This window comes from Phaethon aethereus, assembly GCF_964289735.1.
Source record: "Phaethon aethereus genome assembly, chromosome: 5".
NCBI classification, from domain to species: domain Eukaryota; kingdom Metazoa; phylum Chordata; class Aves; order Phaethontiformes; family Phaethontidae; genus Phaethon; species Phaethon aethereus.
The window spans coordinates 43,009,209-43,035,224 of record NC_138579.1 but is presented as its reverse complement, the minus strand read 5'-3'; the positions used below and the strand labels follow the sequence as shown (position 1 = coordinate 43,035,224).

Sequence of the window (26,016 nt, the reverse complement as noted above, 5' to 3'; positions counted from 1 at the left end):
TTTGCTGCTGTTATTGTTCATTATCTATACTCTGTAGTGCCCACAATGTGCTGGGTGTACTCCAAGCAGAAAATTACTGTTTTTGTAGCCCGCAATCCCCAGCCGTGTACAAAGCCCCATTGTTCCAATCACTCTACAAGCACAGAGGAAGTTAACTCTCATTATGTTAACACTCAAGGTCCTGTTTTCAGGCTGGCTTTTTTCTCCTTCCTGTGTGCGGCTCAGACTTTTAGGATCGTATCCCGTGTTTCAGAGCACAACAAGAAACAGCCACCCAGAGTTTTTTCCCCACAGATGATGGGGAAATGCATCTGTCCCTCTACAAATTGCAGAGTTAGGGGAAGGTGCTTGCAAACTGACCCTCCTCAGTGGCTGTCTCCTTTACAGAGTGGGTGTGTTGTTTGTTGATTTTTTTTTTTTTTAATTCTCACTGGGTGGTATAGCCCATACCTCCTTTCTTTGGGCCTGCCATCCAGTGTTGAAAATAACATGTTGCTAAACCCAAAAGTTAGAGTGTTTAACAAAAGACGTAAGGGCAATGTTTCAATGATATCCAAGTAAGCAGTGAAAGCAAGCTTTTTTTTACCCCCCCAAAGAGCTTACAAGCCTGAATGCCCAACATCAAAACGAAAGAAACCAAGGCACACAGAAAAGTCTAAGTTGACTCACAAACCCTTTTCACTGAAAGGCAAAGAACTCATTGCCCATTTTCCACCCCAGACCCACCTCCCGCCCAAGCACACTGCTCTTATCTAGGTGGCAGCCCCCTCCCCTGGGTGCTGGTAACTGGTTAACCAGACAACAAAGGCTTTATAGGGTTAATCTGTGGCACCGTCTATTCCCTGCCCCATCCTCTCTTCCAGCCCCCCTGTAGAGACCCGGGAGGGGGCTTTGGCCTACGCATTTCTCCTGCAAGATGGCCCTGTGGAGATGCTGAAGGGAGTATTGTGGTTGTCCGTGGTGCAGTGAGAGACAAGGATGCAGAGTAGAAGGTGCAGCTGGAAGAATCCTGGTTTGCAGTTACTTTTCCATTGCTGCTTTTCACTGGATACAGCTCAGGAGAGGTGGAAAACTCAGTCTGTAGGCAGAGCATTGTCCTGAGGAGCGTTGGGACTTTGAAAGAGGACTCCTGAGGGTACAATTTGTTGAGATGCTGCAGGAAAAGTATTACTCATGGTAGCAGTGTAGGATTTTTCTAAAACAAGCCAAAGGTCAGGGGAGAGGTTGGTATTCATGAAGCTGGCAATTTTTTCAGGAGTGAGGTGCCTAAATAAAAACAGACTCAGGAGTGAAAAAGAGATGGTGAGGGGTTGTATCGGGAAGAATAGGAAGTAACTATGTGGAGTTACAGTGGGAGGAAAAGAGAAGGCAAAGGGGAGCACTGAGGATCCTAAAAGGAAGACAAGGAGCTCGGGTTAATGCGACAACGTACTAGAGGCCCTGCAGCGATGGAGGTGTCTGGTCAGAGCGAGAGCAGAGGGGCAGCACGCTGCTGCTGCTCTGTGCTGGTAGGAAGCACAAACATCTGCTTAAATGGCCAGTCTGGGGATCCTGATTTTATTCCTGGCTCTGCCCTTAATTTGTAGTGTGGTATCAGCCATGTAACAGGCACTCCCTTTGCCTCGAACTGCCCCTCAATAAACCAGAGTTCTTTCTGAGTTTATTGATCCTAGGTCTGAAGGAGGCACAGTTTTCAGTCCAGGCTCCCTCGAGGGCGTTTCAGGACGGGTTTGTGATGGACACCCGTAGGCAGCACTTTCACAGCCCAAACTGCTCCACTGCAAACCCAACTGCAGAGTGGTCGCGTCCCTACAGCAAACCACCCTTCCACTGGCGCTGGCAGAGCTGGTTTCGGGGGCTGGACTGAGAAGGAGGGGAGGGATTTTCAAGCCCTGATTTGGTTGACAATGTAGGTCCACAGGCAATTGTGTGTGCAGGACCGGGTCATGCTTTGCAATGGAGGGGGCAGGGAAGAGGGCTGAGTAGCAAAGGTGTAAACACCACACACTGGCATTGCTATCAAAGAGATCAACCGCTGCCTGTGTGCATCAAGCAAGTGTGCTGGACTGTGAAAGAATGGATGCCAATAGCTTATTCATTGTAAAATAATAGTTTCATTCACAACAGTCAGGGACACTCTCTTAAAGATGTGATATTGTACCATTTCTGTTAGTGATTTCATTGCATAATTTCTAGCCTCAAGCCTCCGCCGTTTCCATGTGAATACCTGCGCAGTTCTGTGTGTACTGAAAGGTCTCTTTGTTTCCTTTATAGCCATGCCTCTCTCGCCTCTCAATGTAACTGTAAGCCAAGTCACCAGCAGCAACGCCAGTGTGGTCTGGGTGCCAGGATTTGATGGCCGTGCACCTCTCCATTCTTGCACTCTTCAGGTATGGCCCCTCTGGATTGTCCCCTGCCCTGCATGAAGGATGGGACTCCCCGTGAGCCATGACATTGCTTGGGCCATCTTTTGCTCTTTAACTGCTTTGTAGCAATGTTTGAATTTTTATTCCACAGTTTTAAAATGTAGGAACTTAACAGGATGCAACACAGGGCATATATAGGTGCCAAAGAGCAGGGCATGAAGTTTTGAGCACAAAGTGTCCAGTTGAGAATTTGAGACTGGCCCCGTTCTCCCTCCCAGCAGGTTATCACATCAGTTGCTCCGTGGCAGCTACTCCATGCAGAGTGTTGCACTGCAGCACATAGGAAGCACATATCACTCTATGGGAAGTGCCCTCGAGTAGCTGAAGGGTGCTCACGCGTCCTGCTAGCACGGAGCAGCTGGCCCGAGGTAACTTGTTCCAGTGCAGTGCAGTGGCCTGTGGCTCCCATGCCCGCTCAGCCCTGTGCTTTGCAGTGCTGGAGGAAATGCTGAGGTCTGGACATACCAGTGAGCCCAACGGATGAGCTTACGAAGTGTAGGATGTGGTACAGGAGAGGTGGGAATGATGGAGGCAGGAGACAGATTGGGCTTTTTGATACAAAGTCAGGTCTGTTTGCATGTTTCAGAGTAATTTGAAGCCCTGCCTCTAAAATCTTCATTGGTTTTCCATTGTCAAAGACCAATTCTGCCCAGAACATCAAGGGTGATAATATCCTTTAGCGCTACCAGCTGCTGATTACTCAACATCTCTGAAAAACTGGACTGCTTCTGGGAACAATGGTAGGTGTCCAACTTCAGGCAGAGTTAGTTTCTAGCATTGCACTCTTACCTGTAAAATCAGATCAAACAGCTGGTAACCAAGCGTCAAAAAGAAATGATGGTTCCTGAAGCAGGCTGCGTGAACACAGGCAGGCACATTCCCCATGGATTTATCTGCCAGGTGTGAATATTGGGCCCCTATGCTTTCCCTACCTGATTACAGCAGCAATGTGAGCTGGAGTGGAATTTCCGTGGGGTGTTGCCAACTCTGTAGAGGAGGATTATAAACACAAGGTATGCTGGAAGCAGCCTAGCTATTAACTTGCAGTCCTCTTTTTATTTTGGGGAGGAAACCAGAGATTTCATGCTCTGATGTTTATTCTCTTTCATAAGTAAAGAAACCATCATCTTGTTTTAACTCGCTGGCAGAAAGATTGCCTGAATATAGCTGGCCCCGGTCTCTGGGTTTTGTTGTTGCTTCTGTTCTTGTTCACAGTTGAAAATGGTTTTCTTCCTCTGTTTTACAATGTGAGTTATCTCCAGTTGGAACAGCCTATTCTCTCGGACTTGCATGCTGCAGTGCTAATCGCCCTGGGTTTTGCGTTCCCCCTCTCACTTTTGGCAGGGGCAGGGGTGGGGGGGATGGGACATGTGGAAAAGAGGCTGAATCAGAGCAGCTCAGTTTCTGTCTGCTCAGCAGTCTCTCGTCCCTTTTCTAAGCCTTTTCTGTTCTATTTGGAGAGGACAAAGTTCCTGTGTTTGGGTCTGGGAGCCGGGTAACTTGGCAGTAACCCTCCACTGACAGAAAGACGTGTGTCCTCTATCTCCCACATTGAGAGACATTGACCCACATTTCCACGTGAAAATGCGCACGCTCCTGGCTGCCCACGATCGCACTTCGATCCCCCTCCCTTGCGAAGGAGAAGGGGGAGTGAAGCTTGGCTGTGGTTTTCTGGCACTTGGGAATTGCAGCGGATGCCCCAGGAGCGCCGTGTTGAGACAAGCAGATTTCTTCTGGTGACGGCGTAGGGAACCGCCGTGTTTACTGACTGTTAACACACGCCGCGTTCCAGGGCATGAAGGGGGCAGATGTAAGAGCACCGACTCTTCAGACTGTTGAACAGAAACACATCATCAAACTGTTTGTCTCACACAAAAGTCTGCTTGTTTTTTCCCTGCTTTGGGAGACACTGGTAATGACAACAATATGCTTTTCTACTGAGGAAACTCGAGTTTCTCCCTTTTTATTAGCCAAATAAATCAGTGGTCCAAAAGTGTGCATGAGAATCAGCAGAAAGGCAGGGGGAGAGACTGCTGTATAAAGAATATGATGTCCACATGAGTGTTTCACTTTTGTCAGTGCACCTTGCTTTTACTCCCAGCTTTGCTATTTCATGTGCATTTGAGAAGAAAGATAGGCTGAGCCTGGGAGCTATGCAGTGATTTCTGCTATTGTCAGTACAAAAGCAGGAACATTGAACCTGTCTGTGCATTAAAAGCCCACAGTGATATCAGATTTAAATTAACATTTGTGTTGCTTAAAAGTTCAGGGGAAAAAAAAAAAAGGAGGATTGCAAGAGTGATAAAGTTTCCTTTCAGTTTCATTTGAAACAGTTTAGTTGAACCAAGCCACCAGTGCCTACTATGTCTTCAATCCACTACAAAACTAAAAATATACAAAATTCTGGAAAAGTTGAGAAAAAGGTGACACTAGGCAACAGGGAAGTCGATCTGCCAATTTTCATTGCCCAAATTTAGGCAAGCCTCAGAAGCGAGCCACTAGCACTCAAAGCAGCAAGCACATTTAGTTTTCTTTAAAGGAACTAATAATCAACTGTAGAATTTGTAACATAGGTAAGGAAATGTTTTAAAATATGGAACCAAATTTTCAGCTGGTGGAAAAAAAATTGTTGTACTGCCAGAGTTAGGAGAGTGATGCCACTTAAACCAAATAAAGGCACGGCTCGTGATTCTTAGTTTGACAACTCCCGTTTCAGTATTTTAAACACCACTGATACCATATCTATTCTTACACATTCCTAAACTAACCGTGAAATGGATTCGTATCCCTGTGGACCTGTTAGTCATATGGCTTATGGTAACAGTCTTCTCCGTTTCACTCTCGGCACAGGTAGCCGAGTCACCAGACGGCCAGGAGGTCTCCACTGAAGTCACCCCAGTGCCACCCTTTGCCTACGGCGTGCAAGGCCTGAAGCATTCCACCAACTACAGTGTTCGTGTGCAGTGCAGCAACGAGATGGGCAGCTCCCCTTTCACCGACAGGGTTTATTTCCAGACCCTGGAGCTCGGTAAGCAGATAGACAGGAAAGCAGTTCTGAATCTGAAAGAGACGACGATAGACTTCATTGAACTCCCCCTTGCTAATTCTGCAATGCAGGAAACGTTATACTGTCACATTATTTGTCCACTGTAAGGGTCTCCTAACAACTAACATAAAATAATAATACGCAGTCAAACGTGGTTAACAGCAATGATGCATAATACACAAGGTGATCCAGCCACGGGGCTTCTGCATGCTGGGCGTATGTCCCATTCGCTCTCTGAGGTCCTTGGGGTCTCAGAAAGAAATGAGAGATGCTGGCCAGCCTTATCTTCTCCACTTGAAGCAAACGTAGTGCTGGTGGCTTACAGAAGTTGTTCTCTCCCCCCACACTCTTCTGGCTGATCTCAGGAAAGAAGGTGACATTGTCTTTTCAGCCATTTTCAGTGTGGATAGTGCCATATTTTTGCTGCACAGAGTCATTGTGTTCTGTCTTCTGCTTTCAGCTCCAAGCAGCACCCCACAAAATATCCATGTTATCCAAAGAGATCCTGGTCTGATTTTGGAGTGGGAAGGTGTGGCTCCAGATGTGCTGAAAGAAAATGTCCTGGGATATAGGCTGGAGTGGATTCAGGATAATGTAACGCAGGTAACAGATTGAGAGAGGAGCTGAGCCATTGGGCACAAAGTTGGAGAATATTCATACTAAATTTTCTAGTCATAAGGATCCCTCATCCCTTATCCATACCAGGGGACTGGATTGCTGGCATTGCTTTTGTGTACATAGATCTATTCTGATTTGCAACAATGCTTCAGTATTTGGCCTCAAGATTTAGGCCCATTTCTCCCTTCCTGGCATATTCAGAATTCCTTCACTTCAATGTTCATCTGCGGACAGACCAGTTCTCTGCTATTCCTTGTACAACAAAGACAACATAGAGAGAATTCGGTTTGTCTCTGCCTCTTTCTAGTGCTGTCCCAAAGGTAGCTCAAGACAGTGCAGGATCTGGGCTTTCTCTCTCCTGTGACTGGGACTTGGCTTTCCAAATGTTAGCAGCAAAGGTGTATTTAACAAGTGGATGAGTTATACTGTAAATCACAGGAAGAAGCTTGTGGATTCTTTTATTTCATTTACAATATGTAGGGAGTTGAAAGGACCCTGTCAGGGTAGAAGGCCTTTCATTTGTTCTTCAGCATTGACCTTTCCCAGGTATGTAGCTACCTTTGAAGTTCACAGCATTTCTTATGGTTTCTCGCTTCTTCATATGTATTTAACCAGTGCTTATTAATAATGAACAATCCTGTAATAATAGGCAGCTAGAGGGAAAAGGGACTTATTTCCTTTTTTGCATGACCCATTTCGTACTAGGTCAGCATCATTGACTTTGAATGACATTATTTTGAGTTCCCATTGAATTTACATTGCGTCAGTGGTGGCAGCCAAATCTTCATGTGTTTACTGCAAATGATGTGTATGAAGAAGATCCACAAAATTACTGAAAATATGTTGGCCTTGCCATCCTAAGTGAAAATGTGCCATGAAATTCAGAAGCCATTTGGGATTTGGTCAACAAGTTAAAACAGACTCCTCCCCTGGATTAAAACTGTCAGATGCTTTGCAGTATGTTAGCACATCTTTGTGTTTAAACCACAAGAAGGAGGTGTTTCTTTCAAGAGCAGAAAAAAACGCATTTCTAAAGCAACTTTCATGGAATGACCTCCAAGGAGGAAATCATTAAACCTCGTATCTTCCCTACACTTTTTAGTTTTCGAAAAGAGAAACCCAAGATGACAGCCCAAGTTAGTGGCAAAACTGAGACTGGAGCCCAGGAGTCACAACTCCCAACTCTTATTATAGCACCAATGAAGTACACAGTGATGTTTTGGTTTCGTTTTAAAGGTGAAGTGTTAGACTAGATTCCTTTTAAGACAGCCTACAGATTGTTGCCGTTTGCTCTCAGGGGGAGATGATCGTACAGGATACAAAAGCTAACCTCACAACGTGGAATCCGCTCAAAGACCTGATCATCAGGGTGTGTGTGCTGAACTCTGCAGGATGCGGGCCCTGGAGTGACCTCTTCCTGCTTGAAGCCCAAGAGGTCATGGGTGAGTGTCCATTGCCTTCCCTTCAGTTCGGGGGAAAAAATCCGAAGTGCTGGGACTGCTGTTTTTCTCCGACTCTTCTCCTTTCACTGCTTACAGCTGACTGAGCCATGTGGCTTTATACGACAGCACAGTTCATCAAGCAGAGTAGAAATTAAATAATATTTAAAGAGCTGGTATGAATAAAACAGCTTCTGGCCACTACTGTGTCATCTTTAACAGGCTTTTGCTGTGCTTAGTGCAAAGCAGGGCAAGGGGAGACACAACGGAAAAGGTGCAAACAAAGGGTTGAAATCCTTCATTTAAGCTTAAGCCACACACATTTACAAGAGTAAATGGGACAGAAAACTCCTCTACATAGGTTCTCTTCTTTGATTTAATTTGAAGCCATTCCTGACAAGTTTCATTTGAGCCTGATTTAAACCGTAGCCTCGTGGAGTTTGTAATGATTTTACTGAATGTGTTTATGTTAAACCAGTTTAGTTCTCTCCATGGAAGAGCTGAGCTGCTGGTAGAAGAGGGAGATGATGGTACAGAAGCTGTACCATGCAACCTGGACCACATGGAAGGGTTTGTTGGAAGCAAAGAACTATGCCTGGTGATAAAGGACAGTTAGGCTCATCTGCACTGGCTTGCTTGCTGCTTGTATTTCTCAATGAATGGGAAATGGGAGTCGGGCCATGGAGAAAGGCAGGATGTCATGTGGGGAGACCGGTAGAAGGGAGACGAGAATGCTGCTTGTGAAGGACACTGTAAAACAACAAAGAGGAAGACATTCTGTGTAAAAATACGTATTGGTGATAAGAAGTTTGTGAGGTGCAATCATGCAAAAATCCCACAGTCTCCTGGGATTTTGTGCCCAGCGCTTGTGGCAGGATGAAATGGCAATCTCTAACCTCTGATGCTGACCCACCTGCTGCTGCTTTCTTCCCGCTCCACGTGTCTTTTGAGGAATCACATGGACATTGATCCCTCCTGATCTCTCCACACCTAGGGATGGCAGGAGGAACCTAGAGTGGGGTTCCCAGGCAAGCAGGAGGTGGGGATAAGAGTAACCAGGAGAGAACTGTAGCCTTACTTGCAGTAGTGGATCTAACGCTGGTTTTAATGTGCACATCGCTCAGAAAGGGCCCTTGGCAACCTGGTTCTTGTGATGTAGTCAGTACTGATGGTTATGTGTGACCACACAGTCACTGTGGGATCAAAGCCCTCAAATTATTTAAAGCAGAATGAAGGGTTGCAGAGGTCCAGAGCTGACTCTACTAAAGTTTAGGCATCGGCTCCATCAATTTTTTTCTCATGCTTTTTGCTTGGGTATTTTCTGTGGCACCCAAATGCAGAGAAAAGTACCTGAAAGGACTAGAAGATCCCTTTGGAAAATGGCCAGCACTGGCAAGAAGCCCCAGGAAATGCAGAGGATTTGCATTTTACAGGGAGCTGGAATGGGATAACCCTGAAAGCACAATAAGTTTGCTTGTTTTTATTTACAAACCACTTCAAAAAGAGTAGCATCAGGAGTGGTGCTTGTTTTGGCCAAATGCTGTCTGAAAGCACCTATATTTCTTCACCAGCATAACAGGCTGGAATTAAAGGTTCACTGTGGAAACACTGACAGGCCTTAAACCACAGAGCTGCAGAAAGACTGCAGTTTTGTTTCAGGCCTGGTAGAAAATTTAAGTTGCTTCCTTTCCTAAAATAGCAGACTGGCACTGGTTGCTTTATGTGAGAAATGCCAGGGGTGGTTTTTGACCAGCTCCCAGTGCGGCAGTAGGGATGACTAAGCTTGTATAAACTTTAAGTTGTATTTGTCATCACAGCAAAGCTTGTGGGAGCTCCACCCTGCTTATGCAGAGATCCTGTGCACTATTAAGAAAGATTGTTTTAATATTTTCGGAAACATTCTCGGTAGAAGCCTCTCTCTTTCATTGCGGAGAGGAACCCAATATTCTAATAGCTTTTGCCTATCTTTTCCTATTTGTAATCTTCATGATTGTATGCAGGAGAGGACTCTTGGATTATGTTGTTTGCATACCTTTGTGATATAAAACCTGCTACAGAAATAAAAATATCTCATCGTCAAAGGGCTCCTAAATACTCATTTAAGCTCATCTAATAATACTGTCTTCTCTCTGTCTTGTGCAGTCTTAAGGCATATGCCAGTTGGAAAAGAGGGATGCAGGAGATGGGGGAGAGACAGAGTTGGGGGAGGAGAGGCAACTTGGTCTTTACTTGGGCTGTAGCCATCCTCTCTAGCTCAGTGGCACGAGTGGGAAGCAATGACCTGTGGGGCAGAGGAGGAGAAGCAGTGAATTTCAACGTTCATTTCTATTTCTGCCATATTTGCTATAAACTGTAGGATGGGCTCCTGATTCCTAGCAGTTTAGTAACAGGGAGAATAATTTAGTTTGTTTTGTTTTCATCCATCCTCCTTTTGGAGGGACCCTCCTGGAAGATGACCTAAATCCCTGCTCTTTCACCAGGCCAGGTAGCAGACAGAGACTAGAAAAATAGGCCAAGAGAGGTTTGTCTCACCGTAGGAGGAAGGAAATCTTACTGAGGACCTTCTACATCACTGCTGTTAATTGTTTTTTTACCCTGATTGTTTTGCAGAAACAGCCCAAGTGATTGGCTTGGGAACTGTGGAGAGGGTTGGAGTTACCTTTCGTTGTATTTTCATTCCACTTCTGTTTCTGATCCCTCTCCCTCCTCATAAGCAGCCTTGAAGGCTGGTGGAAAGGTGCAGCAAGAGGGATTATCGTAAAACCCAAAGCCTATAAAAACTTCTGGGTGGGAAAAGAATATGTGAGTCACTGAAGGAGATAAGATGCTGGAAAATAGGTGCTAAAGCGCTGATAATTTGTTTAAAGTGGAGGAGTACTAGTCTGCTTCCTCACTGGTCCAGAATTCTGTTTCCTTAAGCTCTACCTGTTTGTTAGACTAACAGTGCTTCTTTGAAAACCTGAAGGATAAGGCTCGACAATGTAACTAGTAATCGAGCCTTAGAAGCCTTTTGCCTGCCAGGACTCTGCCAGTAAGGATGTCTGACTCCTCTTCACATACATGTATGCAGAGGTTCATCTAAATCTCAGCCCATTAACCTAACACCTCTTTTAAGGACAGGTTTACTTATAGTCTCAGGACATATAACATGATAGGATTACTTGCATCATCAAAGATGATTCTTCCTTAGCTTCTGGTAAAGCAGAGTCAACTGCTGACAGTGAGCAAGGGAGCGTGAGGATGAGAGAGGTGCTTAGGACCTGTTAACCATTCTTGTTTGCTCTTAAACAATTTGGAGATATGAGGGCTATCCGAGATTTTAATAAACCCATTCAAATTCCCATTTAATCTTTAGTAATTGTATTTGGAGAAGAAATCTCTCAGGGAATTGGATTAATTTATCTGTTGTTTTCCAAGCATAGTTAATATTCTTTTATTCATAACCATATCGCTTATCTCCCTTCTCTGGCAGCTTACTCAGATTGGCAGCATCTCCATTTCTTCTGTAGACAATTTGTAGTCAAAAGGATACATGCTCTGGGAGCAAACATTAGACCAGAACTGGAACCTGCATGCTGCTTAACTTATTTCTTGACTCGCAGGGCACTTTTTAAAATTCGCCTTTTCTTTGGCAGAGAGACATTGAGAAGTTACAACCAACCAACAGCATTGGGAAGTTACAGCCAATACCAAGTCCCACAGGGTGCTTCTCTTTGTGGGAGGGGTGAGAGAGCAAATGTAAATATTTTCAACCAGATTGCCATGAGGCAATTGTCTTTCTCTATTGTCTTTCAAAATGTTATCTGGTTGGCATTCAGGCAGTACTGTGTATCCTGGTCAAGGTTCTGCTGGCTGCCTCAAACAGGACAAGGTGAAACCTGCACAGAAAATGCTCATATTAAGCAACCTTTTTGTGCTGAGACTCCAGTTTAAAGCGCTCCAGATCTTGAGCTCATGTAAAGTAGTATAATCTGGAACAGCACCTTTTACTTTCTTGAGGCTCAAAACTAAGAATAAGTTCTGATAACTGGATGCATCTGCTCTGACTTTGCTGTGTGAAACAGATAGTTTTTGTGATGATTGACTGAGTAGCTATTTATGCCAAATTCCAGTGTACAATGGTCCACTGTGTACACCAGATACAGCAGCATGGCTTTTCCATTTAAAAGCAAAAAGAAGAAATATCCCAGTATGGTCTGTTTACCATTGACAGTCTTCTATTTCCTGACTGGTGTTTTCTCCGTCATCTAGGTGGCCAGAGACAACCTCCTTATGGAACGTCCTGGGTTCCTGTGGCATTGGGCATTCTCACAGCTCTGGTCACAGCTGTTGCCCTGGCTCTTATTCTCCTTCGAAAAAGAAGAAAGGAGACTCGGTTTGGGTAAGGGAGGTTCGCCTTCTGCTAAAGAGATCTTTTCTTTCTCCTCTAGTGTGGTTTCTGACTCAATTATTTTTCAAAAAGCATTGTTGATTGAGTACTTTTGGCACTTTCTTTGGATAACTGTTTTTTCACAATTTGAGGGGTGACCCTGTATTAGAGATTCACAGGAAAGTGCCCTACCTTTTCTTCAAAATGAGAATACCAAAAATACAGTAGAAAAAATGTTATGTCAATAGCTGGGCTTTATTAGAATATGCAAATATAAATGAGATCAAGGTAATTCTGTAAGTCCTTAGAGCAATGCTGCTTAAGAGATTCAAAGAGAAAAGACCCACAGATTAATCATCTTCTGTGTTCTTATGGGCTGGGCCCTTTTATCCCATGCTAGTTTTCAGTCTATCAGCTGCTTGTAACTTCCTGACTGCCCAGAACCCTTTGGATCCCCAGGAAAGTCTCCTTTCCATCACCTCTCACACTTGGCTGTGGGTTGCCGCCTGCTGCAAGCAAGGTTACCATTCTTTTCTGAGACTCCCAGACCTCCCTCTCACAGCAGCATCTCTGTTTATGTGGCTCTCGCAACTTGCCCCAACCTGCAGCTTCTCCCAGGCGCTCTGGTCTGGTCGAGTGATTCCCCTCTTTTGGGAGGCTCCCACCCCCTCTAGGTGCATCAGCAAGGCAGTATAAACCTGTCATTACTCCTTTCCAGCTACACCCTCTTTAACAAAACAGTCTGTAGTATTTATATGGCAAGGGGTGAGAGATCGTCCATACTGTTCAACACACCGTTTTAGAAGTGAATGGCCCATTGTAATCCATAACCCTTGTGTGTCTTTTCTGCCTTCTAGCCATGCCTTTGGCAGTGTGGTTGGCAGAGGTGATCCAGCAGTCCATTTCAGAGCCGCCAGGTCTTTTAACAGAGAGGGCCCAGAGCTCATTGAAGCAACATGTAAGTAAAATGACCTGAGTGATTCTGCCTGAGAAGCTGTGTTCATGCATGTACTATGCTGTCTCTTCGTTTTCCCTGAAACTGATGTTTTTGGATCAAGAACGTGGGATTAATTTACAAGGAGGCTTAGACACTCTGGATGGCAGAGGTGAAAGGCCAGAATTGCTGTTGCCACAGCAATTACATAGCGCTTGCTAATTACAGCTACAGTCATTGTGTATATTAGCGCAAGGCATAAATTCGCCACTCCCCTGCCCCAGTTTCACTCTACAGGGACTCCTCCGACTGTAATATTATGCAACCGTGAGATAAATACGGCTTAACAATATTAGCAGTATGCTTCAAACTCAGTGTGCTGAGCTGTGCTACAAGCATGAACCAATTAATCAGTCCTGGAAGGCCAGGAATTAGTAACTTCTCAAACAGGAGATTGAGTCCCAGCAATGGCCAGAGTTAAGATGATCCATTTCTGTCTCCTGGTTCAGCAAGGGCATGGCTCTCTGTAGCAGCACTGCATGGCTGAGTTAGGATGATGCTTCAGCTGTCTTTGACTTTGCTCCCCTGGGTTTAGAGGTCTCCCCATTAAATCTAGTGACTGTAAACTGTTGGACATTACGTGATCCTCTCAGCCCAGCCAGGTACTGTGAGACTTGTATTGTACTTAAAATAGTCTGAGCGCCAGTCAGTAAAAACTGGAGCAGCTCCGTCAACTTAAACGAAGTTGTATGAACCAGTGTCTTAACAGTGTCCCTTCTGATTGGATTTTGCCTTCTCAGCATTATTTACAGTAGTTCTGTGTTCCTGTTGCTCTTGATGTGTTTAAGGGTGGTGTTATCACACCCTCTCCATTTCAGTACTGCTGGTACATTTTCTTGTGGTTGACAGTTACTGTCCTCTTGTCTGCAGTGAGGCTAGAGGACAGGGAAGGAAACTTGGTCTTTTGCAGATTTTCCTGCATAAACTATGGGAATTGGATTGGAGACGGAGATTAGAACAAGTGACTCTTGATGTTGCGATAGAATATTTAAGTATCCCTTATTTAATTCTTCCTTTGGTTTTTCCAGTGGAGAGCATAGGGATCAGTGATGAGCTGAAGACAAAACTCAAAGATGTCCTAATCCAGGAACAGCAGTTCACCTTGGGAAGAATGTTGGGCAAGGGTAAGAACCAAACCTGAACAAGGCTTTACATTGAAAATCCCATTTCTGTTACCTTTGCTCTTGAATAGGGAGAAGCAATTATAAGCAGCTTGTTTTCTCTCCTTCTGCTTGTAGATGGCAATTTAAATGGAACTTTCCCTTCTGCTGGGATAAAACATTTCAAAGGTTTAGCATAACTAAGAGGATATTGGCTAAGCCATTCCTATAATATGGCTCTACAGAGTCATGAACTTCAGCCTATGCTCAGCTTTCCAAAGTACTGTTGATTCACTGGTGCATGAATTCCTTTCAGAGATTTAAACAAAGGAATAATCAATTAAACTTCTGCTCTTTCTACTAACAAAGTGGTGCTATAGAATTCCTTCTATTTACATAAGCATGTGTCAGGTATTAAATGGGCTGAGACAATACAGAGACAGAGATGATCTACCTCAAACACTCCAGCCTCTCAAAAAATGTTGATTCAGTTTCAGCTATTCTCAATGCCTGGGGTGGTTTGACTCCAGATTTTAGTTTGGGCTCTTACAGAGGCACATTTGGAACAGGTAGTGAATTTTGCTGACATTTGTCCTCATTAGTTCAGGTCCTTAGGAGCTCTTCTGACCATGGATCTCCATCTGGATCTCCCACACAGGTGCTCCTAACATTTCTCTGAGGTTTTCAGGTCAGGAGGGATGGGCAGAGTAAAGGTGGGATGCTTCTCACTTAACTTTAGCTAAAAGGTTGGCCCAGAAACTCTGTGTGAAAAAATGGTTTTGAATTTACATTTCCCAGTTGGTAGACCAGTGTGCTAACTGTTGAATCATCCTCCCCTACTTCTCAGGCTGAAGGCAATCTCTAGAAATAAGTGAAAACGTGTCATGATAAGGCCAATAAGTAAGAGAGGAGCATAAGTCAGGGGTCATAAGCAACAGGAAGCTGAAATGTTTGGCTTCCTTTTTATTTATAAGACTAGTCTTATTGCAGTTTTCTTTGACACTTTCCCACTGGGAGCATTCTTCCGTTCCATCCCTCCTAGAACAAATGCGTTTCTTTCAGAGCAGGAAGATTACCTTCCTGCAGAAGTGGTCTCGGAGGGCTTAACAAAGTAATGAAGCAGCTGTGTCCTCTGTTTGTGAGTGTCAGCTCTTGGCCAGTTTTTGGGATCCTGCTTCAACCGTTCTGGGCTGTCCTCATCACAGGTAACAAACTGGAAGTTGGCTGCACTGGGGCCCCTGGGGATGGCCTTGGTGGGAAGATGCCAGCTGGCAGGATCTGGTCTGTGTTGTCAGACCCGTTCCCCCCATTCCCCCTCAGCATACAGATTATAAGATGGCATGACTGCATTATCTGGAGTTCTACAGCTGAGCAACAGCTCCATAACATGGAAGGAGCACAAAATGCCTTTGCTCATGCCCATTTACCTCTTTTCTGGTCAGATCCACTGCTCGTGAAATAAGCATGTGCCGTTCAGTAGTGAAGGACGCTGGTGAAAAGCTAGTGGAAAGATAAGGTATTTGGGGTAGGTGTCCTGAGTGCCATACTTTGCTTACTTCTTTTCAATACCTGAGTTCCTCATACGAATTTGGGGTGGGATAAGTAGTTACAAAATTAGGCAGAGCAAGTCTAGAGCCAGATCTAATGCAAAGAGGCTGTTACTCTGTGGTATAAAGCCATTTCAGGCTAAAATAATTTGAAGAGGATTTGGCTAGTTGCATTTCCTCTTATCTCCCTTAGAGGACACACCAGGGTAAACACTTCTTCCTGTGAATTAGCGTAACATGCACACATAAGTAGGTGTTCTATGTTTTGTCTGGTCAGTTGTGATTCATAGAAGTCCTTCTGTGAGTTTTGAGAGATTAGGCCTGATTGTGTCTCAAGTGGTTGAGTCATGGAGTCATAGATTAGTTTGGGTTGGAAGGGACCTTTAAAGGTCATCTAGTCCAACCCCCCTGCAATGAGCAGGGACATCTTCAACTAGATCAGGTTGCTCAGAGCCCTGTCCAACCTGACCTGGAAAGTTTCCAGGGATGGGGCATCTACCACCTCACTGGGCAACCAGTGCCAGTGGTTCACCACCCTCACTGGGAAAAACGCCTACCTTATATCTAGTCTACATCTGCCCTCTTTTAGTTTAAAACCATCACCCCTTGTCCTACTACAACAGGCCCTACTAAAAAGTCTGTCCCCATCTTTCTTAGAAGCCCTGTTTTAAGTGCTGAAAGGCTGCAATGTCATCTCCCTGGAGCCTTCTCTTCTCCAGGCTGAACAACCCCAACTCTCTCAGCCTGTCCTCCTAGGAGAGGTGCTCCATCCCTCTGACCATTTTTGCGGCCCTCCTCTGGACCCGCTCCAACAGGTCCATGTCCTTTCCTGTGCTGAGGGCTCCAGAGCTGGACAGAGTGCTCCAAGTGGGGTCTCACCAGAGCTGAGTAGAGGGGCAGAATCCCCTCCCTCAACCTGCTGGCCATGCTTCTTTGGGTGCAGTCCAGGATATAGTTGGCCCTCTGGGCTGAGAGCGCACATTGCCAGCTCATGTCCAGCTTTTTGTCCACCAGTACTTCCAAGTCCTTCTCGGCAGGGCTGCTTTCAATCCCTTCACTCCTCAGCCAGTACTGATATCGGGGGTTGCCCTGACCCAGGTGCAGGACCCTGCACTTGGCCTTGTTGAACCTCATGAGGTTCACACAGGCCCATTCCTCGAGCTTGTCCAGGTCCCTCTGGATGGCATCCCAACCCTCAGGCGTGTCAATGGCACTACTCAGCTTGGTGTCATCTGCAAACTTGCTGAGGGTGCACTCAATCCCACTGTACTGGTCCGAATACGGACCCCTGAGATACACCACTCATCGCTGATCTCCATCTGGATGTTGAGCCGTTGACCACTGCTCTCTGGATGTGACCATCCAACCAATTCTTCATCCATCCAACAGTCCACCCATCAAATCCATATCTTTCAAATTTAGAGACGGATTTAGACAGTCCTGGCACCATTACTCAGCTCTGATGGCTGTCAGCACTGAGAGCTTCCTTAGCCAACCCATCCACTCACTGCTCCAGCTATTTAGCTCCCTCTCTGACCAGAGCCTCTCTCACTCATCCCTCATGATACGCCTTCTGCAGAAATGTCTCCCTGGGATCCCAGCTTATATTCTGACTCTGCATCGTCCATCTGGTAGAGGATTGCTTTCTTTCCCTCTTGTTTGCCTTCTAGACTGCCAGCACAGTGGCCTCTGTCTACTGGTAGTGCTACCTCTTCTAGGCATATGTATGCTGAAAGCTGCTGGCTGGAACTGCAGAATGAAAAATGAAGCTGATAGCTGCATTTCTTATGGTTATTCAGCTTCTTTGCCAGTGACCCCTGGAGTGAACCTGATGTGAATCATACTTTCTTCTCAAGAAGCTGTTCCTTCACTGCCTGCTCTGGTCATTTCACAGGGGAGTTTGGGTCAGTTCGAGAGGCACTACTGAAGCTAGAAGATGGCTCTTTCCAGAAAGTGGCGGTGAAGATGCTGAAAGGTAAGTGGGAGCAGAGCTATCTGAAGTACTTAAGAGAAGAAAGCTTGGAAAGATTAAATGCTTTCTGTCCTGTTCTCCAGCAAACAACCCCTGATGCTCTTTACTCCTCTCTGAGCTTCCCACTCAGCCACTCTACCCATGTTGTCTCCCATCCCTTTCATGTCAGTCTTTTTGTAGTGGAATCTCTTCAGGGAAAGACCTTACCACCTTAGTTGCTTGTACAGCACCTAGCACGTGGTGAGTGCAGCCAAGACCAAGTCATAGCTACAGCTGCTTCTGTGTATAGAGGATCTCGTTTAGTTGCTTGATTCAACACAGTACTACATCATTGGCACAGACTGCTCAGACAGGTCTGCTTTGCCTTAATAACTCAGCAGTGAAAGATGGTATTCCTCCAAGCATATATCCTAGAATAAACAGAAGAGTGTTTGGGCTGAGTGCAGTGACAAGCTAACTCAGCCAAGTATATTTGACTAAGTAGTCTAACTCCCTTCTGATTTGTCATGTAATGAGTGTGCATAACAAGGGCAACTAACATGTTCATTGGGCAGAAGTCTATAACAAGAAAAGTGATTAATAGATAGGTGTAAGTCAAAGCAAGTATGTGCATATATGTATGTGTATGTTAACCTATGTTATTTCACCCCTGTTGCCTGTAAGGCAAAAACTAACTGTGACTGACTTAAAGCAGAGCTTTAATTCACACTCACTTATCTCTGGAGCTGAGTTTGTCTGCCACAGAATACCGCTTTGTACTAAAGATACTAATACCACATTAGTGTTAAGTTGCATAATTTTCTCCAGTTTCAGCAATAATTCTAACCAGTTTGCAAGCTTTTGTGTAGTCTGACTGTATGCCTTCAGGCATCTAATTTGGGAACTCTCTGTCACCCTCCAGAGGCACCTTCCTTTCTACATTGATTGTAAAAAGGGAATTTACTTTTGTCTTCTCAATCGTATTACTTGCCTAAAGCAGATAATGTGAATAACTTCCCTAGAGGTCTGAGTCTGATCTTGCAGCAGGACTGGAGGACGCCCGCTAAATGCAGCAGCAGCAGTGGGGGAAGTAGTCCACTGGGCTAATTTCTGTTTATGTTGATAAACCTCCATACATCTGGAGTAATAGCAATGAGAAATAATTTACTCCAGATTTATGCTGATGTATGTCACTGCTGAAAATTTGGTTCAACCTCTCCAGTAGTGTGGTTTTTTAAGAAATCATAGCTCTGGCACCTTAGAACACTCAGTCATGCTAAGAGACGTAAAAGTGTTGATCTTTCATGCCATCCTTATCAGGGATGAATTGGGGTCTGCCGTGCCAGCCAGGGGCTGCAGGCCATCTCCCCAGTTTCAACATTTTCTTCAATTTTGTGTGACATCTCTTCTCCCCAATATTGTAGTTTAGGTCCTTTTAGCTAACTGATTCTTAACCTCTTTAATGCACGCATGATTTCCATGACTTCCAAGGAGAGTTGTTACTGAGAAGAGAGCTGCTAATCAGCAGGTCTTTATTCTGGCAAGAATCAATTTACCAGGTGTCCCTTATGTGTGCCTACTACCACCCATCCTAGGAGAAAGTGTCAGGCTCTGCTTTGTTGTAAACTGGCTCATCGATCTATAGGTCTGAGAGGGTGTGCTGTGCCACAAAGAACAAGCTTCTTATTATCAGTAGAGCCCCTGGGAGCCTTTTCCTAAGAGGAAAACTTACAGTCACTTTTTTTCCAGCGGATATCTTCACCTCGACCGACATCGAAGAGTTCCTGCGAGAGGCTGCATGTATGAAGGAGTTTGACCACCCGCATGTCACTAAGCTGATTGGTAAGCCAGCACTGCTGCTTGTGGGGCCTCGGAGAACTCCCCCCTCCCCATCTTGCACAGTCCCACGCAGCCTCACAAACTCACCCCGCTGCTGTGCAGCAGCACCGTTAGTGCAGCCACCTCTGTGCTGCCTGGAGCCCTGCACGTATCAGCATTGCTCCTTCCCAGGCCTAGAGGGGGTTGGAGTGTGTGTAAGTGCTCACACCACTTGCCCTCATACACCAGCAATAAGCATCTCTTATTTAAGCCATTTCTTTGGTTCTTGCAAATACTACAAAGAGAGTTTGGCTGGCTGAGAAATGCCTGCAGCGCTGTGAAATGCGGACGGGTGGGTTGGTAGGCAAATAGAGGGAGGGGAGATTGTGCCTGTCCGAAATGCTGGGTAAAAAGCAAGACATTCATGGGTGGGCACTATGGAACATGAGCCATTTCCAGACTGTGGAGATTGCTCTGCAGACCCTGGGGTTTGGGACTGTCTGGTCTGGAGTGATCCTAGAAACATTTCTAGCCAGTCCTGCAAGGAGAGCTGAGAGCCACTGGGCACTTAGTGCTGCCTCTGAAGCAAACAGGGTTAGAGGTATCTTAACACCTCCTGGCACGAAGCCATACAAAGGAGCTTGGAGCATAGAACTGACCCACCAAAACTGCACATTTTCCCCCAAACTGGTAAGAGAAAGCCTGTAAGATTCCCCTTGGGACTGATCTGTTTGCTAAAACCCCTTTGCTGTGTGTGTCCTCGTTAGGAGTCAGTCTACGGAGCCGTCCCAAGGGCCGACTCCCAATTCCAATGGTGATCCTGCCCTTCATGAAGCATGGAGACCTTCATGCTTTTCTGCTGATGTCACGGATTGGGGAAAACCCTTTTGTAAGGCTCTCTTACTTCTGAATTCCTTGTGGGAAGGTATGGATTTTCAGAGAATGTAGTCGGATCAGTTCAGGGTTGCTCTCCCAAAGGCATTGGCAGATGACCAGATTTTAATACCAGAGGAAATTGTGGGATGTGATGTTGAAGCGTTGAAGTATTTAATTCCATGCATGTTGAGGAGCAGCTCCCCTGTTCCGTCCCCTCCCTATATACCCCATCCCTGCTCAGTAATCTAGCAGCAAGTCTTGCAGTTTTGCCATACATGCTTGAAAGCTTCTAGGAACAGAACTTAAACTATTTTTTTCAGAACTTGCCTGTTCAGACACTCCTCAAGTTCATGATTGACATTGCCAGTGGGATGGAGTACTTGAGCTCAAAAAATTTCATACACAGGGACCTTGCAGCTCGGAACTGCATGTAAGTGACCCATGAGTTCTCAGAGAAAAGAAGGACCAGGGTGGGTGAGAGGGGGATGAGAAGCCTTTCACGTGACAGAAGTGGGGAGGGATCCTGTCCAAGGATGCTGGTCCTTGCATTTAGGTGATAATACACATAGGGGAGCCATGGCCGTGGGGGTTGCGGGGGGGTGTTGGTGGTGCTGGGAGCAGGGAGCTGCTCCTAATGTCCCACTGAGCTTCCAAATTGACCCTATTTATAAGGAACTTTTCCATCATTGGTCTGCACATATATTTTCATAGGGTTGATTACAGTATGTGTTTGTAATTAGTCACTCTAATGGCTGTGTGTCAGCAGGGGCTATTTGTTCCACAATATAATGTAACCAACAGGAGAGAATGGGTTTGCTTGTGTTAGGAGAAAGGAACTTTCGTTGTAGCCTAAGATCTGTATTTCTTGTATCTATTTTGAGGACTTGATTATCACAGTATAAGAAATGTAGAATTGCCCTGAAATCTTGTGAAGAATCGCTTATGTGGAGAGTGCCTTTAGAAATAATTGTATGGTAAACATACTGTATGATCCCACAGTGCTGTCTTGTCCCCAAACTGCCTTGCCTGCTTGGAAGAGAAGAAAAGTCTTTTTTTATCCTTTCTTCTCTGCTTCTTCCCTGAGAACAGAGTAAGGAACAACCTATTTTGGCAGACAGAACTCTGCCTCTGAACAAAACCACGACAACGGGTAAAATCCACAATGAGACACAGATTTCCAAAGGCATTTGAATGTCCAGATGTACAGACAGGAGCCTGATAGTCATAACGAAAAACGATGGGTTAGCCTGCTTTGACATTTATGAGAAATGCATACTGATTTCCTATTTTTATACCTTTAAAAAAAATACAGACTTCCTTCAGAGGAAGCTGAATGGCTATTTCATCAGATCTTCTGGGAAAAGCAGAGTCCTTTATGAGACCTGGGAGCATGAAGTCTTTGTGGGCTTTATTTGCACTGGCTACCAACGTGTCTAGGTTTAAGTGGGTGACAGCAGTTGAGACCATTAAACAGGCCTGGAAAGAACAACTTGCAGATCTAGTTTGAGCAGTTATAATGGGCAGTCTAGGCAAGCATCTATGTTTTTTTTATTGCCTGTACAGGCTGTAGGCCTTAGTGGTAGCAATGAGCACTACAGATGTCCTCTGTTAATCTTGGAAAATACAGAAAGTATCTGACTTCACTATGGCTGACAGAGTAGGCCATCTAAGCACGGCCATTTCTTTACTTCCTTTGGCCTAATTATCTCCCTGTTAGTCTCAAGGAACTGATTTGAGACCACTAAACTATTTCACATTGGTCATCAAGCAGATGAAGTCATTATCCTTCTGGGCAATACTTGGTGAACTATATAACCAAGGTCCCTGGCCAGACAGGGACATAACTCTTTCTTGCCTGAGGTAGCCAGTAAATGCTTTTCTCAGTCATGAAAACTTTCCCTTAGGTTGGATGAAAGCATGAACGTGAGTGTTGCAGACTTCGGGCTTTCTAAGAAAATCTACAGTGGAGACTACTACCGTCAGGGCTGTGCTTCCAAGCTGCCTGTGAAGTGGCTTGCTCTGGAAAGTCTGGCGGATAATCTGTACACGACACACAGTGATGTGGTGAGTTTTGCTCTGGTGCTTTCAGGGACTGCCCATATTCCTGCTGAAGTGGAGGAATCCTGTATTCACTGAGGGTGGGAAAAGGCCCTGGGTGATGGGAAAGGGACTTTGTCTTGTGTTTGAGGGACAGTGCCACCTCTACCTTGGGTGCTTTCAGAACTCAGGACTAAAGATGTGTACAAGTAGTTTATGGAAGAAGACACGAACCCTTTTCCTCTTGTCTTTTGGTCCTTCATTCTTCAGTGCTTATCCCCATCCCCTCTGTCCCCTTCTCATTTTCCTGTCTATGCAGTCTCTTGTTTCTTAATCCTTTTTCCTTTCTCTTCTGCATGACAATTTGAAGGTGACATTTGAAATGCGCATAAGCCACACATTCATGTACAAGTGCAGCAATGGTACTCCATCCTTCAGAAGGCATTGGTGGAACTTCATAGGCTCTGAATACATTAGTGCTTAGACACTCCTCCCCATAACTTTGCCCTTGGAGAGTAAGGCTAAACCCATTCATCTCAATTTTTTTCTTCCTTTTCCTTTGTTTTTTTTTCTTCTGATACCTTCTCCCCTCTTTCTTGCTGCCTTCTGGTCTGGTTTCACGCTAGTTTCGTCCTTCAGGCCTGTGGACTTGCCTTCCTAGTTATCAATGTCACGGTGCCTCTTAAGGGATCACCAAGAGCGCCTTCTAACTCGGCTGCTGTGTTGCCCAGTGATTGCTGTAACCACTGTAGACAGTATTTAGCGATTGGTGATTGCTAGTCCAGCCAGTTTACAACAGACACTGGGCAGGGTTTTGCTTATTATTAATTTATTATTAAAAAATCAGAATTTTTTGCACCTAACAAACCTTGCAGTTCAGATTTAAATGTACAAGCATGACGGTTGCACTGTAGAGCACAAATGAAGAAGAGCCATAGGTGGTTTGTTCCTTGCCTTGCTTTATCGGCTAAACTCTGCTTTCATTTGTGCTTGCACTTTTCCAGCAACACAGAATGTGGCTCAATTAATTAAGCGGCTGGTTTGTGAGCCTCAACCCAAAATGTTCATGTATCTGGGAACCACAAAATTGATACTGCATGCCTTAAAGAACTGTAAGTAGGAGACGCTTGGGAGGAGTCTGCAAGTGGAAGACAGCAGTAGCTCCCAAATCTTCCCCTGCTCCACTACAGGATGGTGCTGAGCAGGGCCTTCAGCTGTCTCCCAAGATGATGTGTCAGCATCAGCTGGGTCATTTCTTTGTTTTCTAGCTAGAGTTTGGATAGTCCTTGCATCACTGCTGATGACATGACATTACCCCAGGCTGGGAGGGTTGGCACAGTCTGCGCATGCTGAAACCCTACCCCAGGGAGCAGGGAACTGTCTGTTCACATGTTCTGTGTGCTTTTCCCTTTCAGTGGGCATTTGGGGTGACCATGTGGGAGATTGTGACCCGAGGGCAAACCCCTTATGCTGGCATTGAGAATGCAGAAATCTACAACTACCTCATCAGTGGGAACAGGCTGAAGCAGCCGCCGGAGTGCCTGGAAGATGTGTGAGTACTTCCTCGCCCTGTTGACATGTGATTCCTTGAGAAGTTTGGCTCGCTGGATGGAAACGGGCATCCGGCTGGAGTGCTGGTCTGAATCTGTCCACCTTCCGGTACACAGAGGCATTCACTAGAAAGTCTCTGGGTTAGCTACCAGATACTCTCTGCTGGCACAGCTCCCTGGAACCTGTGGTAGCTACACAAGCAGCTAACTTGGCTCAAGGGTTCGAATAGTGTCAACATTAGAAGCCCTTGCCTTCGTGGAAACTATAACTGTTTCCAGAAACTGACTGCTCCCTACCTTCTCAGGCCAGCATCTGAGAAAAGAGATGAGTTTCATGGCACACCGTGAAGGCTGAATAGAAAAGCAATCTAGCAGGACTACAAGGAAACTGGATTGCAGAGGCAGTGGCCTGCGTGTGTCTTTCGAAGCTGGGCCCAGTTTTCAAAATGGGATCTACTACTCTCACAGAAATAGCAGGGTCAAAGAAGAGAGGAGATAGATAGGAGGATCTAAGGTTCTGTAGGTCAGTGTCCCACCTTAAACTGCAGGTGGAAACAAAACCAGGACAGTCTTGCAGATACTGTTTTCAGACATTTTCAGACTTGCAGGAAGGACTCAGTAGCCTGTGGAGCAGCAGGCAGCCACACGCTGCAAATTATGCTCCTGCCTTAGTCCTGCAGCTGAGGGACCATTCTTGACCAGCAGGTTACATAAAATGTGTGCTCAGGAACCCTTACTCCATGAGTGGTGGCTGCAATAAGTTTCCTAGAGTCCACACACGGGTCTGAGGTCTCCAAGGGAATGTCCTAGTTTGGACGAGGTGAAATCGTTTCACTGAGTGCCCAAGCATGTCTCTGTTTTCTCTGTGTTCTGCCTAAAGCAAGACATAACTATGAGCACTGACTTTAACAACCTTTTCAAGCCGTTCCTTGTGTGTAAAATGGACAACATAGAATCTTTGGGTTGGAAGGGACCTTTTAAAGTCATCTAGTCCAACCCCCCTGCAATGAGCAGGGACATCTTCAACTAGATCAGGTTGCTCAGAGCCCCGTCCAGCCTGACCTGGAAAGTTTCCAGGGATGGGGCATCTACCACCTCACTGGGCAACCTGTGCCAGTGGTTCACCACCCTCACTGGGAAAAATGCCTGCCTTATATCTAGTCTACACCTGCCCTCTTTTAGTTTAAAACCATCACCCCTTGTCCTACTACAACAGGCCCTACTAAAAAGTCTGTCCCCATCTTTCTTAGAAGCCCTGTTTTAAGTGCTGAAAGGCTGCAATAAGGTCTCCAGGGCCTTCTCTTCTCCAGGCTGAACAACCCCAACTCGCTCAGCCTGTCCTCCTAGGAGAGGTGCTCCATCCCTCTGACCATTTTTGCGGCCCTCCTCTGGACCCGCTCTAACAGGCCCATGTCCTTTCCTGTGCTGAGGACTCCAGAGCTGGACAGAGTGCTCCAAGTGGGGTCTCACCAGAGCAGAGTAGAGGGGCAGAATCCCCTCCCTCGACCTGCTGGCCACACTTCTTTGGGTGCAGCCCAGGATACAGTTGGCCTTCTGGGCTGAGAGCGCACATTGCCAGCTCATGTCCAGCTTTTTGTCCTCAGTACTTCCAAGTCCTTCTTGGCAGGGCTGCTCTCAATCCCTTCATCCCCCAGCCTATACTGATACTGGGGGTTGCCCTGACCCAGGTGCAGGACCCTGCATTTGGCCTTGTTGAACCTCATGAGGTTCACACAGGCCCATTCCTCGAGCTTGTCCAGGTCCCTCTGGATGCCATCTCATCCCTCAGGCGTGTCAATGGCACTACTCAGCTTGGTGTCATCTGCAAACTTGCTGAGGGTGCACTCAATCCCACTATGTCATTGATGAAGATATTAAGCAGTACTGGTCCCAATACGGACCCCTAAGGGACACCACTCGTCACCCATCTCCATCTGGATGTTGAGCCGTTGACCACTACCCTCTGGATGTGACCATCCAACCAATTCCTCATACACCCAACAGTCCACCCATCAAATCCATGTCTCTCCAATTTACAGAGAAGGACGTGTGTCCAGATAAAACGACATCGGTAGCTCTTCCCTTGTCCACTGATGTGGTCACTCCGTCGTAGAAGGTCACTAGATTGGTCAGGCAGGACTTGCCCTTGGTGAAGGCATGCTGGCTGAAGAACATGAAGTCCTCTTTCCTCCCTCTTCCCTCCTGCTCTGATGGTGGTTAATTTAACGTGGTTTCCATTTTCGAG

The 26,016-nt window shown here is 45.8% G+C and overlaps 1 protein-coding gene across 1 annotated transcript in view; it reads left to right on the top strand.

Annotated features, from left to right (window-relative positions):
• Window positions 1-26,016, top strand: part of TYRO3 (TYRO3 protein tyrosine kinase) — a gene marked incomplete at both ends in the record, with an annotated part of 43,330 nt that overhangs the window by 15,146 nt on the left and 2,168 nt on the right. Inside the window, 13 exons of the mRNA XM_082000613.1 lie at window positions 2,275-2,390; window positions 5,277-5,454; window positions 5,933-6,075; window positions 7,388-7,532; window positions 11,781-11,910; window positions 12,756-12,856; window positions 13,921-14,016; window positions 17,434-17,514; window positions 19,240-19,332; window positions 20,076-20,197; window positions 20,505-20,614; window positions 22,089-22,248; window positions 23,637-23,773. Of these exons, the coding sequence (XP_081856739.1) occupies window positions 2,275-2,390; window positions 5,277-5,454; window positions 5,933-6,075; window positions 7,388-7,532; window positions 11,781-11,910; window positions 12,756-12,856; window positions 13,921-14,016; window positions 17,434-17,514; window positions 19,240-19,332; window positions 20,076-20,197; window positions 20,505-20,614; window positions 22,089-22,248; window positions 23,637-23,773 (1,612 nt within the window). The remainder of the gene's footprint in view (window positions 1-2,274; window positions 2,391-5,276; window positions 5,455-5,932; window positions 6,076-7,387; window positions 7,533-11,780; window positions 11,911-12,755; window positions 12,857-13,920; window positions 14,017-17,433; window positions 17,515-19,239; window positions 19,333-20,075; window positions 20,198-20,504; window positions 20,615-22,088; window positions 22,249-23,636; window positions 23,774-26,016) is intronic.